A 17,787-nucleotide genomic window follows, 5' to 3' on the forward strand; every position below is an offset into this window, starting at 1 on the left:
ATCTCTACTGCAAACAGCAATGCTTTTAATCCCAAAGTTATTGCTCCTGTTGCTTGCACGGTTTTGTTTATAAATGCGCGAATAAATTATACTATCCATCAAACTGTTTTAAGAACCTGTGAAACTATTGTTACTGCTGAAATGTAGAAGTGTTGACTTAACCAAATTCTTGATTTAACAAGGTTTTTCACTGCAAGTAGAACTACATTATCTCGAAGTTCAACTTTGTACATGAAGTAATAGTGATCATTTGTCTATGGAGTCACTAAGTAGTCAATTTCTCTTGCTTCTAGTTTGCAAGTTTCCTTTTATTTTTACTTGTGCTTCTTTGGTAATACTTATTGGTATGAGGAAGGGGGAGTATTGGAAGGGACACATGCTTTTTTGTTTATGCACAATGTGCCAAAGTGGCATGAGGTAGACCTTGCATCAAATTTCAAACTTCATTACATCAGTAGTTTAGTGTTTCAATTCTCCAGATAATTTTGTCATGATGCATAAATACATTGTCCTTGTAGAAGCGCGACTGAAGGTGGCAATAATGAAATCGCAGTTACAATATTTTTCTTCTCCCTCAACTGGTCAGTGAGCAATTACGTACATTATATGTATTACATAGATAATAGATTAGGTCATGCAATGTAATTCCAAGCACTGAATCACTATATAAAGCTGGTATTAACATTTTTCTGGACCTATAGAAGCATTGGTGAAGCAGCATGAAACTTATAATGTGTTTTTATATACATTTTGTATATACCAATTATGTGGGAAGACATTGGAATACTTGTTTTAATTAATGTCACTCATTCACATTAAATATATTGACAGCTCCAATTATTAAAAACAATGTGCATCTGGAAGGCTTGCCCTTGCTAATTTGAACATGTTAGGTTCTAATAGGTTCTAATAAACAAGGACAAACTGTTTATGTACAAGAGTGTTGTGTTCATGTTAGAAATTATCCCATGCACATAGCTTTTTCGTAGTTTTTTTCTTGTTATGTTGTAATTGATTTATTGCCTTTATTTCAGTGCTTTGGCCTCCTTGGTGTTAATGGTGCTGGAAAATCCACGACATTCAAAATGCTTACCGGTGACACAGAGATAACATCAGGAGATGCTTACCTGAATGGACACAGGTGAAAAAAAATATATTATTCCGAAAATGACTTCTTTTCCTAGGGTATTTCTCATAAGGGATTCTATGAATTACTCTGAATTTTTCTAAATAAAATATCGCCTTATATTTGATGCCTAAATTCATGTATTAACCCTTTGAGGGTCGATTTTTTTCGCCATATGCGACCGCCCAGGGTCGATTTTTTTATTGCAAATTCCAATTCTTCTTAGGGACTTATTTCGAAAAAAATTCACCATAATTTTTCTAGGGTGACCGTAAAGTGAGAAAAAAATATTTTGCATTGGTATATATACACTCTTCATTCATGAATAACAACAATAAAAAAGGAAATAAACTTATAAGAATTAAAATTTTGATACATTGTTATAGTTCAAGGCTTTGAAAATCCGCACACTAGAATATGTCGCAAGTCTCAAATGTTGCTGCTCTTATACTAATACGTACGTCCATAGCATAATCGAACTGCGAAAGTGCGCGCACTCAAGGAAATTGCTTGGTTGTGTGCCCATCAAAAAAAGCAACACGTGTGACAAACTTCTGCTAATCTTCATCTTATCGCCAACTAGCTAGGGCATTTAGTTTTTGTGAGTCTTAAAAAAAAAGGAAAGAAACGGAAACGCATGCACGGTGGCATCCTTCCTATGCGCAACCCTGTGAGTACTAAACGAGTGAGAAACAAGCGGTCGCCCTTTTTTTTTTTTTTTCAGACGAGGGTCCCAAAGTGAAAGAACTGTAGTGGGACCCTCGGTTAATAATAACAACATTAATGGTGATATCAATAGTCAGCAAATTAGCGTATTATAAACAACATCTACAGATCAAATACATCATTAGACATGTCATTTACAATCAAACACGAAAAAGCATGTTATAAAAGAAAGTCGGAAAAAAGCATGGGTGAAATACAAGAAATGACATGTGAGATAAAAGTCAAAGGTACACCGCCAGATCGTAGTTAAGTTATCGCAGGAAATGATGCTTAAGGTGATTTTTAAAAATTGCAAGAGTAGTACAGGATTTTATGGTTGATGGTAATTCATTCCAAAGAGAAATTGCAGCGAAGGAAGATGTTTTTTTGCCGTAATTGGTATGAACCATGGGTAATAAGAAATTGTTGTTAGCCGCAAATCTGGTCATATTTTTATTCTGCAAAAGGTCAGTTGCAATGAACGGAAACGTACGGTTATTATGAAGCAACCTGTGGAGTAAGACGAGTATGTTAAACTGGAACAAATTAATAATAGGCAAGATATTATACGCGCGAAGTAACAAAGAGGCATTAGATTGCATGGAGCTTTAGATTGCATGGGCGATTAGTAACGAGATAGCCATTACTTTTGCAAGGTAACCTTTCTATGCAAATGAGGGAGGTAGCTTTACTAGTACAAATGTGAATAATGCCCACCATTCGCCATAAAGACGCGTAAACCCGCAAAAGAGAATTGAAATAAGGTGTACCTCACAGGTACACCTGTGAGATGCACCTTTCCTTTACTCGGCAAACAATTGGAACCACATCAAATGGACTCACGCATGACAGAAGCGCAGGAAGAACACTGCCAAGAACAAGTAAACCAGTGAAAGTGTAAAATAAAGTTTTCTAGTAGCGTTTCTTGAATTAGCTCGGGAAGAACTCTAGAGAAATATATATATGTTTACGAAACAGAGTTCTTTTGGATTCCTCGTTTACTGCTCTACCAATTTAAGTGCCAAATTTGACTCGTGTTGTTATTCGGGAAGTTGCGTGACGATGCGTGGTCACCAGTACCGTACAACCGTGTAGAGCGCAGGACGCTGCGGTTCTAGACGTACTGTGCCCACTGTGGAAGGTTAGAAAAACACCCACATAACCACAGCAGAGAAGTGGCTACGTTATGCCGCTCCACTGATAACTGTAGAAGCGTCATTCAAAACACACGGAATTCTCCACTTCCGGCTGCATTTTTTCTATTCCTTTTTAAATAAAAAGATACTGATCCATAAATATTTTAATAAACAACGATTAAATTTGTTAATTTTCACTTTTCCTTCCTGTTTAGCTGTTGCCTTAGCTCTTTCCCTTAGTAGATCGCTTAATTTTCCAACTCCTTGCGACTATTGTTTCCAGTTGCCAATTTGCCCGAAAAGTACTGTACAATTAGAGAAAAGTCAAACGAGGTAACAGTCATATTGCTTATGGGTTTAATGGTTATTGCAGGGTCTGATGATGGGCACTGTTTTGCATCCCACTGAATCGATGAGAAAACTGGCCTTCACGCCCAGGAGATGCCGATAACTACTGCCGTTCAAAAAGAGTGAAAAAATTGACAACCATTCCACTCTGTGAAGATGGGATGGCAGCGAGAGCTGATGACAGTCAAAGCTCTCAAACGACAAATGCCTGCTTCACCTCCGCTGTGGGCCGATTGCGAAGATAGTGCAATATCGCGCCCATCCGCGGCGGAGGTGAAGCAGGCATTTAGTGCTCCGCATATGTGGGTCCATCTCGAACGCAGTGCAATGCCGGGCCAACCTGCGGCGGAGGTGAAGCAGGTGTTAAGCACTTGCCATACGTGGGGCCATTCCGAATATTTCGAAGGGCACGTTACAAGTTCCCGAGCCCACAGGGGTATGTGCCATTGAGCTTGGACCCTTGCTGCACTATCACCAGGATCGGCCCACATGATGATTTTTTCTGTTGACAGACATCGAAAAAACTACAGAAGGTTTTACACAGCCTTTGCTGTAAAAGGCAGCAAAATGTTGACCGCGGAATAGATTGATTTGCCAGTACTTTAGGAATGTTTGTGAGGAGTGGTGGCATGGGCAGGAAGGGGGGAGGGTATGCTGCCTAATTTCATGGGGGGGCCCGGGCCCCCCGGGCCTCCCCTTAGGTATGTGCCTGGCACCTGTCAAGCCGCTCGCGTTTGCGTCTCCCGCCCATCTGGTCAAATTCTCAGTCTGCCCGCGCTTACCGGAATGTCGGACAAGCTAGTGTTTCACGTGTCCTGTATTCGGGTAAATGCAAGTGGACTGGGCATGGGCATATTGCGGGATGAGTGGAGGCGCAAATATGGATGGTCTGCATGGTGCAGCCAGCTGGTGGCACAGAGCTCAACGAAACACAGAACTGATATAGCAGTAATGAAGTGTATTCTACTTTGCTGCTGGTGTAAATTTTTGACAGTTGCATAATCATGAACACATTGTTTTTCTAAATGTTTAAAATGTATTACACTTGACTAGGGTTGAGGATTGGGCACATTGGTGTAGCCAAGGGGAGGCTACACCGAAATTCTCACCGAAATTTTCAGATGAAACACTTCCCCCTCCCCTTTCCCACGGAACAAAGTTTCAGGAGGCGGGCTCTGAAAGAGCAACATGGATGAAAGGGAAAGCGAGGCAAAGGCTAGCGGCTGTCTGAAAGGGGGGTAGGGGGGGTTCTCATGGGGGTGATGTCTTCTCCCATGCACAGAACATTGCAGCCACTCATGGCATGCCTCTACCTCATTCTGGATTGTGTTAACCAAACCTGCTGAGGAGAAATCATGACTAAAAATTCCACACAGAGGTAAAGATGGGACAAGTGCGTGCATAAAACTTGGGAGCGCTGTTACTCCCCACCAGGCTTTCGTGTCGTCGAAGAGCTTCTCATTTCTGGTATTTGACCGAATTGTTGACCACACTGCGCGGAACAAAAGCAGTCCGAAAATAATGCAGCTTGCTTGTCTGGGATAGGCATAATAAGCGCCCCTCCACCCCCCCTTTTCTTTTAAAGCGAAGCTTTCTTTGCCTCTTCGCCTTTCGCACTGCTGTTGTTGCTGTCTGGCACACCTCATCAGGGGTGGTTTAGAGTGTGTCTGTACATGACAGGAGCACGGCAGACAGAAAAGGTGACACAAAAAACTTGTTTGTACCTTTGCACCGCGTCGAATGTGCACAATGCCCTCTGGAGCTCCCTGGGCATCACTACATTATCATCTTGATGCTGTAATTATCCGTGAACCCTCCCCAGCAAAAGCATTGCAGCAGCACTTACCTTTCTACTAATGTGCAAATGTCCAGAGGAAAAATATATAGAATGGCAGGGAGGAGGGGGAGAGGAGACAGAGAGTGGGAACAACCGACGCAGCCATGAAACAAGTGAATAACAGCCTTGGCACTCCTCGCTCGCAACTCGCATACATGGGGGTGAGGGCAAGAGGGGAAGGCGACATGAAATGGCTAGGAAATGCTACTACTAGACACAACAGTGGTTGCAGACAAACTGGATAAATTTAAGTTCCAATGTACTGTACAGCACGTTTCTGCTATTTCTGAAAAATAAACAAGCGGACAATTCATGCAGGGCATGCAGAATCACATTAAAGTGCACTGTAGGGTCTAGGTGACACTACGAAAGTGGTCGCACATCTAATCAACAATTCTGTGTCTGCTGCGGTAACATTGCGGCTATGGCATTGCTCGAAGTCGTGGGTTTGATCCTGGCCGTGGAAGCCGCCTTTTGACGAGGGCAAAATAAAAAAACGCTAGTGTACCTAGATTTAGGTACACAAAGAATACCAGGATGTCAAAATTAATCTGTGGTCTGCTACTATTGCCTGCCTCATAATCCGATTGTGGTTCTCGCACGCACAGCCCCATAATTCAATAAAAGGTTTAATACTTCTACCATGACGCAATGTGCCATGTGAGGCAATGATAATGCTCAACCCTCTCGGCGATTATGAACAATGGCACACAACAATGCCTGAAGCAAACACGTCTCCCTGTGTGATCTGTGTACTACACAAACAAACAGCAGTGGTGTACGCAAGTTAATGTTTAAAATCAACTTACCACTCTCGTGTTGGATTGAACGTTGAAGAAATTAAACATTCGCCATCAGCATCACTGCTAATTATAGTCAATCGAAGCAAACAGCACAGGAAGCGTCCCTTAAACTGAATCCCAAAGTGCGTGGGATCCACAATTTTTCTTTTCTTCTTTTTCATTTCCTTGTCTCTGACTTTCATTATGTTCATAAACTTGAGAAGAGCTTGCTGTTAGGCTAGTTTGTACATGCTGTCAAGAATAATAACAGGACAAAAAACAGGACAAGAAAGAAAGACCTACAGAACGCTTATTTGCACATGGCATAATATATCAAGGATGGGTGTGCTGGGCCAGGGAAGCTAAGAAACCGCCACAACGAATAGGTGGGAGGGTAGGTAGGTGAATGAGCTTGAAGTCCACACAGAAACAGAAATATAGGAATGTTAGTGGCTGCTGCACCTTTCAACAACCCGGTGAATGTTGAACAATGTGACAGTGACTAACGGAAAAGCCGTGGCCGTACCACTCACTAGACAATCTGGCTGGAAAACAATAGTGATCTCCACTGTTCCCTGGACAACAACAAGTCCGGCCTGCAAACAAGAAGATACACAATAGTGCACTGTCTTATTTTTGTATGGCCCCATTTTTAGCGCTGTTCATTTTTCCAAGTCGTTTACCAGCTATGTCATCAACATACATTATATAAGTGCATCAAATTGTAAACAATGTTTTTGTTTTTTTATATAATCATTTTTAAATATAGCAAAGGGTGACAGCATAATTCGATGCGAAGTGGCTGCAAGCCTTAGCAATGATAAACTTGTGTCAGAAGTTAAGCAAAGTGTTGTTTCAGCAATGCAAAAATAACCATCTTTGTTAAAGCATTCTTGTTTGGGGAGTGCTAGGAGTTTGTCTTTGCAAGGTGTAAAACCTCCACGCGCACGCACGCGCGCACGCACACACAAACACACACACACACAGGGAGAGAGAGAGAGAGAGAGGGGGGGTGAAGGAGGGAGAGGGGTGGTAGTTGTATGCAGGAACCTCCCCCCTCCAAAATAAATTTCTGGCTATGCCACTTATTGGGTGAGTTGGTATTGCATTCTAAAGGCGGTACAGTGCAATGTGTAAAGGAAGAAACAAGCCAAACCGTCGAGAATTGAGGGAACAGAGCACTGTGTTCCTTCTCACTGGCTCAGCTTGTTTCTTCCTTTCCATGTTGTACTGTACCAGTGTTAGTTTACACTTGGTTAGAGCAATATTAGGTCTTTTTTTTTTTGGCTGGTTAAGCTCTGCCCCACCAGGTGAATGGATCGTGCAGACAGATCAGGCCATTCACGTGCGTCTACACTGCTCCTTCATCATAGCAATAGTAGTATGAGGGGCTTTAGTTTATGCTGCCACCCATCCATCGAAATGCCCAGCTCGCCCATGGTTACCGGAATATCAGACATGCTCGGCGCTGCGACAGAATGCTTGCAACGCATGCTGCCTTGATAGCGCTTGCTTGGGATTGACTGCCAGGTGCCTGGCAGTGAGGTTGTAGACGCTTCGCGCACTGGCTTCAAAGACAACCGTAAGTAGACGACATGACATCCCATCATGACGCAAAGCCAGTGAAGAAGGAGCTTAGCCCCAATCACGCGTCGAATGAGTTGAGGAGAAAATGCATGGCTATGGAGGGGGGTAACTTGTAATCATCCACAGCTCTCTTAATATGAGACATTTCACACAAGATTGGTGTGAATGATTTACTATAGCTGTACCCTACGCATCTACAAAATTTGTCCGAACTGTTGCAGGGACCCTTTAAGCTTATGGGAGCTTAGATGCAGCAGTTGGGATTGACAAATGAACAGGCAGCTTGTTGCAGTTTGTTGGTTCTCAGGACCTACTTGACAAAGGATACGCACAATCCACATAAGGCAAAAGGTTGTTACTGGTGGGAAACTGAAATTTGAAAGTAATGTAGCAAAATTTTTACATATTAATTTATTCACAGCATGCTGGTGCAATATTATGTCCTCGATCTGCAGTGATTCCCAAGGGGGCATGTATAGCATTTAAAAGAAAAAGGAAAACTTAATAATTTTGTCTGCTTGTTCTTGTTGAATTATTATGTTGTTGAAAATTCTTCTTGTTGAACTTATTCAAAAAAAGGTGCACTTGTTCACTGAAAAGTCTAGCATCGAGATTTTTTAGAAGCTTATCATTTTAATCAGCACACTCAGAATTTAGCTTAGATAGTCACTGGTAAAGGCGTTCAGAACCTTCAAGTACCCTCTTAAAACCTCCAGCATAAATCTCAAATTTTAGAACCATGATTGGGGAAACTGTGAGACCTGCTTTAATTAAAGTTAGGCATTATGCAAATGCAATGTATATTTGGGCTGTTTGCCAGTGTTCTTACCTCAGGGAGCTAATTTATGAAGTGGAATGCTTGTTGTACATCGGACTGTGCTCTCTCTCCACCTATTTATGGGTCATCTTGGTGATGCAGTTACATTAAAGATGCACATTTCCAGCTTTTCAGTGTGTCTTTCGTATTTATTTCTTTACTTTTGTCTTCTTCAACCTTTCTCATGTAGGGTAATGAAGTTTGGGCTTTCCAAAATTAATTCTGCCTAATAAAATTCATTACTTGTTTGCAAAAATTACTTTTTAAGGGGTATTTCAATATTCACTATATATTCCGAGTCATTATGACAGCTACAAAGATATTTCCGCAATGGGCACCTAGAAAATAGTTCATATTTTACCATAGTTACTTGAAACAACGAACCACTTCTAAATATACTATAGTTTTTCTCTATTCAACACAGCCATATTGTTTCAGATATGTTGTCAGTCTGTCATTCAAACAGAGGTTAAGTGTTCAACATACAGGGTTCATTATGAAAGTAATGTGCATTTTCTGGGAAAAATTAATTTATTGAGCGGACCTATACAAATGGTTAAAATTCTTCAAAATACTCTCCCGCTGCACCAATACACTTGCGAAGACGTGTCTGCCACGCCAGGAAGGCACCCTGAAAGTTCTCGATGGCAATGTCTCTCGGGAATGCTGTAACATGCTTTCGGATGTTTTCCGCGGTCGCTCAATGCTTTCCTTTCAGCACTCTCTTCTGTCAGGGAAACAAAAAAAGTCACACGAAGCCAAGTCAGGACTGCAAGGGGGTTAGGGGCCAGGGCCAAGAAGTTGGTAACAATGAAGGACATGTGGCCGCGGGCATTTTCATGGTGGAGCTTGACCGTGTCTTTGATGTCAGCACTCATGCGCGCGACTCGGTGTTTCAATCTCTTGAGCACCTCCAGGTAAAAGGCTGAGTTGACAGTTTCTCCCTGCAGTATAAACTCAAAATGGACGATCCCTCGGGCGTCAAAGAAAACAATGAACATCATTTTGATGCGAGACTTGGTCATTTGCGCTTTCTTGGGTTGGAAGGATGATTTTGTGTGCCACTCTCTGCTCTGCCTTTTCAATTCTGGGTCGTACTCGAACATCCAGGATTTGTCTCTGGTTATGACAGAGTTAAGAAAGTCCGGCTCATTTTGAATAAAATCCAACACTTCCTGACAGCGCAAAACTCGAAGTTCTTTAAGGTCTTCCGTCAACACTTTCGGTACAAGCCTCATGAAGACCTCATGCATTTGCAGATCCTTGGTCACTATCCCATGTACAACTAACGTGGACATGTGTAGGGCAGAACCCTCGCCACATTTCCTGACCAGTTTTACCACACTGACATGGATAGTCGCGTCATAATAAAGTCTTACGCACAACTTTCATAATGGACGCTGTATGTTGACAGGACTGCACAGAGTGCTCACAAGCACCACATGCATATTTTGCTTGCAAATATTGAATCCTTCACTATTCTGGTTCATAAGGTTTTACAGGAGGGATTGTCATGGTTAAGGAGGAAGCTACTGCATACTGTTATCAATATTTATTTTAATGGCTAATCCCAGTTACAATCATGTACTTGCATCCCCCCCTCCCCCTATGTGCTCTTACGATGCATCACAGGTGTGCCTCATGATTAAAACTATGCTCCACATTTCTTGCAGTGTCTCACGTGAGCTGAACAAAGCACAACAGTTCATTGGCTATTGTCCCCAGTTTGATGCTCTTTACGACGAACTTACAGCCAAGGAGCACTTGAGACTGTACTCAAGGTTTCGTGGTATCCCAGTGAAGGAGGAAAACAAGGTGGCACATATTATGTTTGAAAAAAGAAAATTGTTTTTGAAGCATGAAGTTACATCAGCATACAGAACTTGTGAACATTCTTGCTTTTCATTTTGTACTGCAAAGTTTAAGGACAGAGAAGCAGACACAAGCAGCATTGTGCTTATTTCTTTTTGGCATCATTGCTTGTTCTGTTGCACAAAAGCCTGTATGCCTTTCAGCTACAATCCTTGTTTTCCTAGTACTTTGTGTTTGCCTGTATTTTTGTAATTTGATGCTGAGATGCACAGCATGCATTTGTCTTGAGAGGCTACTTTGCTGCCATTGTTTTCACCAGCCATTTTATGCGTTAATTAGGTCACTTAAGATTGATGTCATACTGTCACTTTATTTTAATGTCTCCATGGTATTTGTATGGACACAAATTATGATATGTTATAATGCTTTAATGATTTCCATTACATATTTTGCAGCAGGACTAAATATTTTGGTACTTTTGTTCCTGTAATATGTTATGCATTTCATAACAAGACTGGCTTGCACTGCTTTGAGACCATCCATTAGTGGTTCCCTGTTTCATAGGCACCATCTTATGTCAATTTTGCTTTTGTGCCCTTTTGCTTTGCATTCTTTTGTTGAATGTTGTGAGATGTGTGACTGTTTTCAGTGGGCTCAGGTCTTGAGGAGAGTCATAGGTACAGTGCACCAGAGGCAATCTTGAACTTTGTGATATCAAAGACAGCTCTGTCAATAGTAGCTCAAAAAAAATATGCATGTGTTTGTGAGAACCAGAGTTTTGAATGAGTTAGCATTTGTGGAACCCGTCATCTTATTCTCATAAAATATCATTTGAGAGACCTAAGCACGGTATGAGCACGGATAGCATACCTGCCAGCCCTTCAGAATTTTCTGCCAAGTTTACAAAATTGGGCATATTCTATGGCTTTTCGAATGTTGTGCCAAGTATTATGAAAAATATTCTGTTTGCAAAAAAAAGTTTTAAAGGTGTTGAAGGGGCGGCACAAGATTTTAAAAAATGCATGCAAGAAAGAAATTGTGATGGTAGCGGCACTGCCCTTTTGTGGCAGCAGAAGACGCCATAAATTGCAAGCATAGCCAATTAAGTCAGTGCCTGTGCAATGGCTCCAGAGTGGCCATCCCAACCTCCTTTTTTCTCCTCTCCCACTGTCTAATGTTAATAAAGTGCATATGTATCCCAAAAAATATGGGTGCTCAGGGAAAATGTTTTTTTTAAATCTGCTCTCTTCCCAGCAGCAGCTGGCTTCTACACTTCCTCTGGACTGCCCTTAAATGTACTGCAAATCAATAAACCTGATTAGTCTAATCTGATGGCCTTAATGAACCAGAGGGATTTGATTGTGCTTGTGGCCACTGCATTCCTGTCAGCCAGTGCATCACAGTGCATAATAAAACTGAACCACTTCATGATGTTTATAAGCAACTTTTGAGACTGAAGCTATGACATACTGTTACTGGCCAACAACAATCAGAGATCCTTTGATGGGATTCCTTGAATCAGGCAGAGCATTGGACTCATTTGTTTGCTGTTCGTTTGAAAGCAGTACTGTCACAGTGCATTGTAGCTGGCCATCATAAGGCAAATTTTTGCTTTCACACACTTTCCACTTGATATGGAGAAAAAGTATTATATGGAGGATGCAAAAATTTAATGAGATGTTTTCCATGATGATCTACAAGAATTTTAGTCTGAATGAAAAAAAATATATATTTTAATTAGCTAGCTAATTAAGCTTGACTAATTTCCTAGTTAAATAGGACTGAAAGAATACGTTCAGTTTTTATAAGGAAACTGTGAACAATAGAGCAATAGTCTTATTCTTCTGTACAGTAGATGTTTCTTTTTGAAAGCTTGGCCCACTTCAGGTGGGGGTGGCCCCCAGCGTAAGATGTGTTGCTCCATATGATTGGTCCACCTCATGTCAGCATGGTGACATATGCTGTGCTGTGGTTGCTCACCTTGCTTTGGCTGCATTAAACCAGTGTATGTTCATATTGTCAAGTAGTAGTGATGGTAAAGAACACAGTAGCAATAGCATGAATGACGAAACTAACTTTTTTTGGGCAAACCTTTGCCCACAAAAACAAGCTACACTTAAAGCACAACAATAGCGGTGAACACAGTCGGCGATCGGTGAAAATCTGATCAGCGAGTCAAGCACGTCGGCCTTTATACATAAGTCATCGAATGTTCCAGAGTAATTAATGGTGCCTGCGTGTCTTCCAGAAAGTTCTACACCATTCATGTCGTGCACACATGCAGTCAGATTACACAAGGTTTGTTGACAACAGAGAGCAGATAGAACCATCAATAACATTCCAGAAACCTCAGATACACGCAGGTACATCTTGCACTGAGCGACAACATTTATTAGATGGTGAAAAGTGGTCACTCGATAAACAAGTACACATGTCAATACCCCCCTCTTAAAAAGCATCGTCCCGATGCTATAAACATAAATAGAAAACGAAAAACAAACGCACACTTACTGAGAAAAAGTGACAAAACAAGAAAGAAACAAAGTCCAAAATAACAAAGTCCAAAGGAAGTCCAAAGCTCAGCTATGCATAGTCCCAAAGTTCGTTAGCACTGCTAGAATATCTTAAGTCGCACAACATGGACTATATCAGGTTATGAGCGGCAGCGCTGTTATAGTGAAATGCCATCTAGCAGGACCTCATAGTCGAGTGTGCCAACACGTCGGATGATCTTGTAGGGCTTGAAAGAGTGGCATAAAAGCTTCTCGCTAAGTCCTCGTCGGCGTATCGGGATCTAAACCCCAACACGGTCAATCGGCTGGTATTCCACATAGCGTCGTCGAAGATTGTAGTGCCAGCTATCGGTCCTCTGCTGGTTCTTGATTCGCAGGTGGGCAAGCTGTTGGGCTTCTTCAGTGCGCTGGAGATGGGCGGCGACATCGACATTTTCTTTGTCGGGGAAATGCAGCAACATGACGTCGAGAGTCGTCGTAGGGTTCCTACCGTAAACCAGCTTGAATGGTGTTGTCTGTGTTGTTTCTTGCACCACCGTGTGTAAGCAAAGGTTACGTACGGCAGGACCTCATCCCATGGTCTTGTGTCCATTTGTGTCCATTCCATTTGTGTTCGGAGGGGTGGAAGGGTGACAGGAGAGAGGCACGCGGAGATGACTGGAAAATTAATGTGCAGCAGCTGTTGAAGCAGCGGCCTATCATGCAGCGGCTCGAATTTATCGTTTTCTTTTTTTTCTTTTCAAGGATTTCACATTTCATTACCTTTCGGCTTGGACACCTAGCAGCCAGACTTCATCGTTATAGATGATAATGTGGCATCGGGGCATTGTAGTAAGTGGGTTATTTCACCATGGAAAACATACAAAAGTTGACTGTGCAGCAGCTTCTCATTGTTATAACCGATAACTATTAAAACCGGTATCGTTATAAGTGAGTTCAACTGTATTGCTAGCATGTCGGTGAGGGTCTCGTTCAGGCGCTCTGCAAGACCATTCATCTGCGGGTGGTAGGCAGTTTTCCTCCTCTGGCTTGTCTGGCTGTATAGCAGAATCACTTGCGTGAGGTCTACTGTAAAGGTTGTTCCTCTGTCGGTGATGAGGACTTTTGGGGCACCATATCACAGCAGGATGTTCCTGACAAAGAATTTCGCCTTTTCGGCTGCGCTACCTTTCGGCAAAACTTTAGTTTCAGCGAAGTGGGTGGGTGAGGTGGTCCATCGCCACTACAATCCACTTATTTCCGGATGTTGATGTCGGAAAGGGTCCCAACAAATCCACCCCGGTCTGCTGAAATGGTCGGCAAGGAGGCTTGATCGGCTGTAGTAATCCCGCTGGCCTTGTCAGTGGTGTCTTGCGTCACGGACAGTCTCGGCAGGTCTTGACATAACGGTGACGTCAGTGGTCAAGTGTGGCCAGTAATACCTTTCCTGTATTCTCGATAGCGTCCGGGAAAATCTGAGGTGCCCAGTGTTAGGATTGTCATGTACTTCAGGATGTCAGTACTTCAGGACGTGTTGAGGGAACAACAAGAAGGTAGTTGGTGCGGACTGGTGAGAAGGTCTTTTTTACGAGTAGGTTGTTTTGAAGCGAAAATGAAGACAATCCTCGCTTAAATACCTTAGGGACAATGTTGGTGTTCCCTTCCAAATACTTGACGAGGCCTTTTAGCTCCGGGTCTGCTCATTGCTGTTCAGCGAAGTCTTCTGCTTATTATTCCAAGGAAGGCGTCGTCATCCTTGTCGTCTTGCGGCAAAGGTCAATGGTAGCACGGGATAGGCAGTCGGCATCAGAGTGTTTTCATCCGGACTTGTACATTACAGTGACGTAATATTCTTGGGGGGGGGGGGGGGGGGGGGGCAGTCTGAGGCTCCACCACACCAGGTGCCCTGAAAGGTCCCTTAAGTTCTCTAGCCAACACAATGCATGATGGTCACTGACGGCTTTGAATGGCCTGCCATAGAGGTAAGGGCGGAATTTTGCTGTAGCCCAAATAATGGCGAGGCATTCCTTTTCGGTCGTAGAAGAATTGCCTTCTGCTTTTGACGGCAACCGACTAGCGTAAGCTATCACCCGTTCAAGTCCGTCTTTCCTCTGGACTAGAACAGCACCTGGGCCTAGGCTACTGGCGTCAGTGTGGATTTCGGTATCGGTGTCCTTGTTGAAGCATGCAAGTACCGGTGGTGACTACATGAGTTGTCTGAGTTCTTGAAATGCGTCGGCCTGCGGCGTTTCCCAGTTGAACTTGACATCACATTTAGTTAGATGTGTCAGCGGTGCAGTGATGTGTGAAAAGTCCTTGACAAAGCGTCTGTATAGGTGCACATGCCAAGGAATCTATGCACTGCCTTCTTGTCGATGGGCTGCTGGAACTTCGCGATGGCAGCCGTCTTGTGCCGACCGGGGCGTACTCCAGACTTGCTGATAACGTGTTCCAGGAACAGCAGCTCTCCATACGCAAAGGGATACTTTTCCAGTTTCAAAGTGAGTCTGGAAGACTTGATTGTCTTTAGCACTCTTTCAAGGCGTCTCAAGTACTCGTTGAAGCTTGCAGAAAAAACGACGTCATCAAAGTAGACGAGGCAGGTTTACCACTTCAACCCTGCTAACACCGTGGCCATCATGCGCTGCAACGTTGCAGGCGCCAAGCAGAGTTTGAATGGCATGACCTTGTACTCATAATGGCCATCTGGCGTGATGAAGGCAGTCTTTTCGCGATCCCGCTCGTCGACTTCATTTTGCCAGTAGCCAGCCTTGAGATCCATCGACGAGAAGTATTTAGCATTGCAGAGCCAATCCAATGCGTCGTCTATCCGTGGAAAGGGGTATACGTCCTTCCTCGTGATCTTGTTCAGTCGATGATAGTCGACGCAGAAACACAGGATTCCGTCCTTTTTCTTCACCAAAACTATAGGAGATGCTCACGGGTGTATTGATGGCTGGATGATGTCGTCGCGCAACATTTCGTTGACTTGTTGCCTTATAGCTTCACATTCTTAAGTTGACACTCGGTAAGGGCTCTGGCATAGTGGTCGAGCAGATTCTTCTGTTATTATGCGATGCTTTGCAATTGGTGTTCATCAAATCGTCAATGACGTCGAAAAGCAGTCTTTGTATCGTCAGAGAAGACTTCTGAGCTGTTGCTGCTCACTCACGGGGAGACGTGGATTTATGTCGAAGTCTGGTTAGCGAACTATGGTCATTGGGGTAGATGCAGCAGAATCCGAGAGGACAGACGCATTGCTGGTTTCCACAATTTCCTTGATGTATGCAATAGCCGTGCCCTCATTGATGTGCTTGAATTGGTGGCTGAAGTTTGTCAGCATCACTTTCGCTTTCCCTCCGTGCAGTCGAGCAATCCCTCTTGCGATGGAAATTTCACGGTCGAGCAGTAGATGTTGGTCGCCCTTGATGATGCCTTCTACGTCTGTGGGTGTTTCACTGCCGATGGAGATGACAATGCTGGAGCGAGGTGGAATGCTGACTTGGTCCTCAAGTACACTCAAGGCATGGTGACTATGAGCACTCTCTGGCGGTATCACTTGATCTTCGGATAGCGTTATTGACTTTGACTTCAGGTCATTGATTGTGCCGCATTGGTTCAGGAAGTCCATGCTGAGAATGACGTGAACACTGTTGGAGGATACCCGCCGTGGTTGCTCAGTGGCTATGGTGTTGGGCTGCTGAGCATGAGGTCGTGGGATCGAATCCCGGCCACGGCGGCCGCATTTCGATGGAGGCGAAATGCGAAAACACCCGTGTACTTAGATTTAGGTGCACGATAAAGAACCCCAGGTGGTCTAAATTTCCGGAGTCCTCCAATATGGCGTGCCTCATAATCAGAAAGTGGTTTTGGCACGTAAAACCCCATAATTTAATTTTTAATTGTTGGAGGATAACGAAGGTGGTAGGGTAATGTCTGGTCATGAACGGTAATTCTTGTCATGCACATTCCATTTGGTGTTATAGGTGTCCTCCAGCGGTCTGAATATGAGGGCCTTCCCACGCAGTCTTAACTTTCTTCAACTGAGCGGTGATAGGTCCACTCATGATGGAGTAGTCGGCTCCTGTGTCCACTAAGGCGGTGACTGCATGGCCGTCGAGAAGTACATCAAGTCAGTGGTTCTATGTCTTGCGTTGCAGTTGGGTCTTGGCGTCGGACCTCGGCTATGCCTAGTTGACGTGTGGCTAGGACGTTGTGTCGTCGGCGTATTCTTTGCTTCTAGGCTTCATTGGGATGACGGCATCTCATTGATACATCGTCAAGATAGTCTTTTTAGCGTCTTTGGCAGCGGTGGAGGATCTTTGTCAGTTCGACAAACAGGAACATATGGGCTCGCAGACCGGCCCCGGGCTGGACCAGTGTATGGTTGTCATTGCGGTGACAGGTAGCGGCCTAGCGACGGCGAACGTAACGGTTGTCGAGAACTCCACTGAGTGGCGGTGACGTAGTTGGCGATGTCACAAGGGCACTTCTCAAGCTGTGGATGCAGCGCATTGTCGGCGAACCCTCACAGTCCCAAGTCATGGTATGGGCATTGGCAGTACATATGGCCGGCTTCCCCGCAATGTTAGCAGAGCGGGTGGTGGTCGGGGTCGCGCCAAATGTCTGACTTCCTCGAGGCGTTTCGCTTGCTGACAGGTGGGCGAGGTGGCGGCAGCGGCGGTGGCGGCGTCTGCCAACGGAATCGCAGTGTCATAGGGCCCTGGCACGGGCATGGAGGGGGAATCTGGCGGCGAGTGACGGCGGCGTATGTCATCGCTTCCGACTGAGGCTGTGGCAATAGCGGTGGCACTTCAGTAACCTCAAGTGATCGCTGAACCTCTTCTCTAATATGTCGGCAATTGAGGCCACTTGAGGCTGCGACCTTGGGAAGAGCTTCTGCAATTCCTCGCGAACGACCGCACTGATGGTCTCTTGCATGTCGTGACTGTCGAGTACTTGAACATCGGTGTAGTTTTGGCGGGTGTATTTCCTTGTCCACATATCGAGTGTCTTCTCAATGGTTGTGACTTTGAAAACAAATTCAGCAACTGTCCTGGGCCGGTTGCATATCAATCCGGCGAAGAGCTCCTGCTTTACCCCACACATGAGGTACCGATTTTTTTTCTCCTCGAGCATATGTGG

The 17,787-nt window shown here is 44.0% G+C and overlaps 1 protein-coding gene across 2 annotated transcripts in view; it reads left to right on the plus strand.

Moving 5' to 3' along the window:
* LOC135906151 (ATP-binding cassette sub-family A member 2-like) overlaps positions 1 to 17,787 on the plus strand; it is a 256,013-nt gene that overhangs the window by 201,108 nt on the left and 37,118 nt on the right. Inside the window, exons 43-44 of one of the 2 annotated variants that reach the window (XM_065437385.1) lie at positions 1,035 to 1,141; positions 10,012 to 10,153. In XM_065437385.1, the coding sequence (XP_065293457.1) occupies positions 1,035 to 1,141; positions 10,012 to 10,153 (249 nt within the window). The remainder of the gene's footprint in view (positions 1 to 1,034; positions 1,142 to 10,011; positions 10,154 to 17,787) is intronic. The other variant, XR_010565654.1, reaches the window with a different exon arrangement.

The sequence above is a fragment of the Dermacentor albipictus genome, chromosome 1, assembly GCF_038994185.2.
Source record: "Dermacentor albipictus isolate Rhodes 1998 colony chromosome 1, USDA_Dalb.pri_finalv2, whole genome shotgun sequence".
NCBI lineage: Eukaryota > Metazoa > Arthropoda > Arachnida > Ixodida > Ixodidae > Dermacentor > Dermacentor albipictus.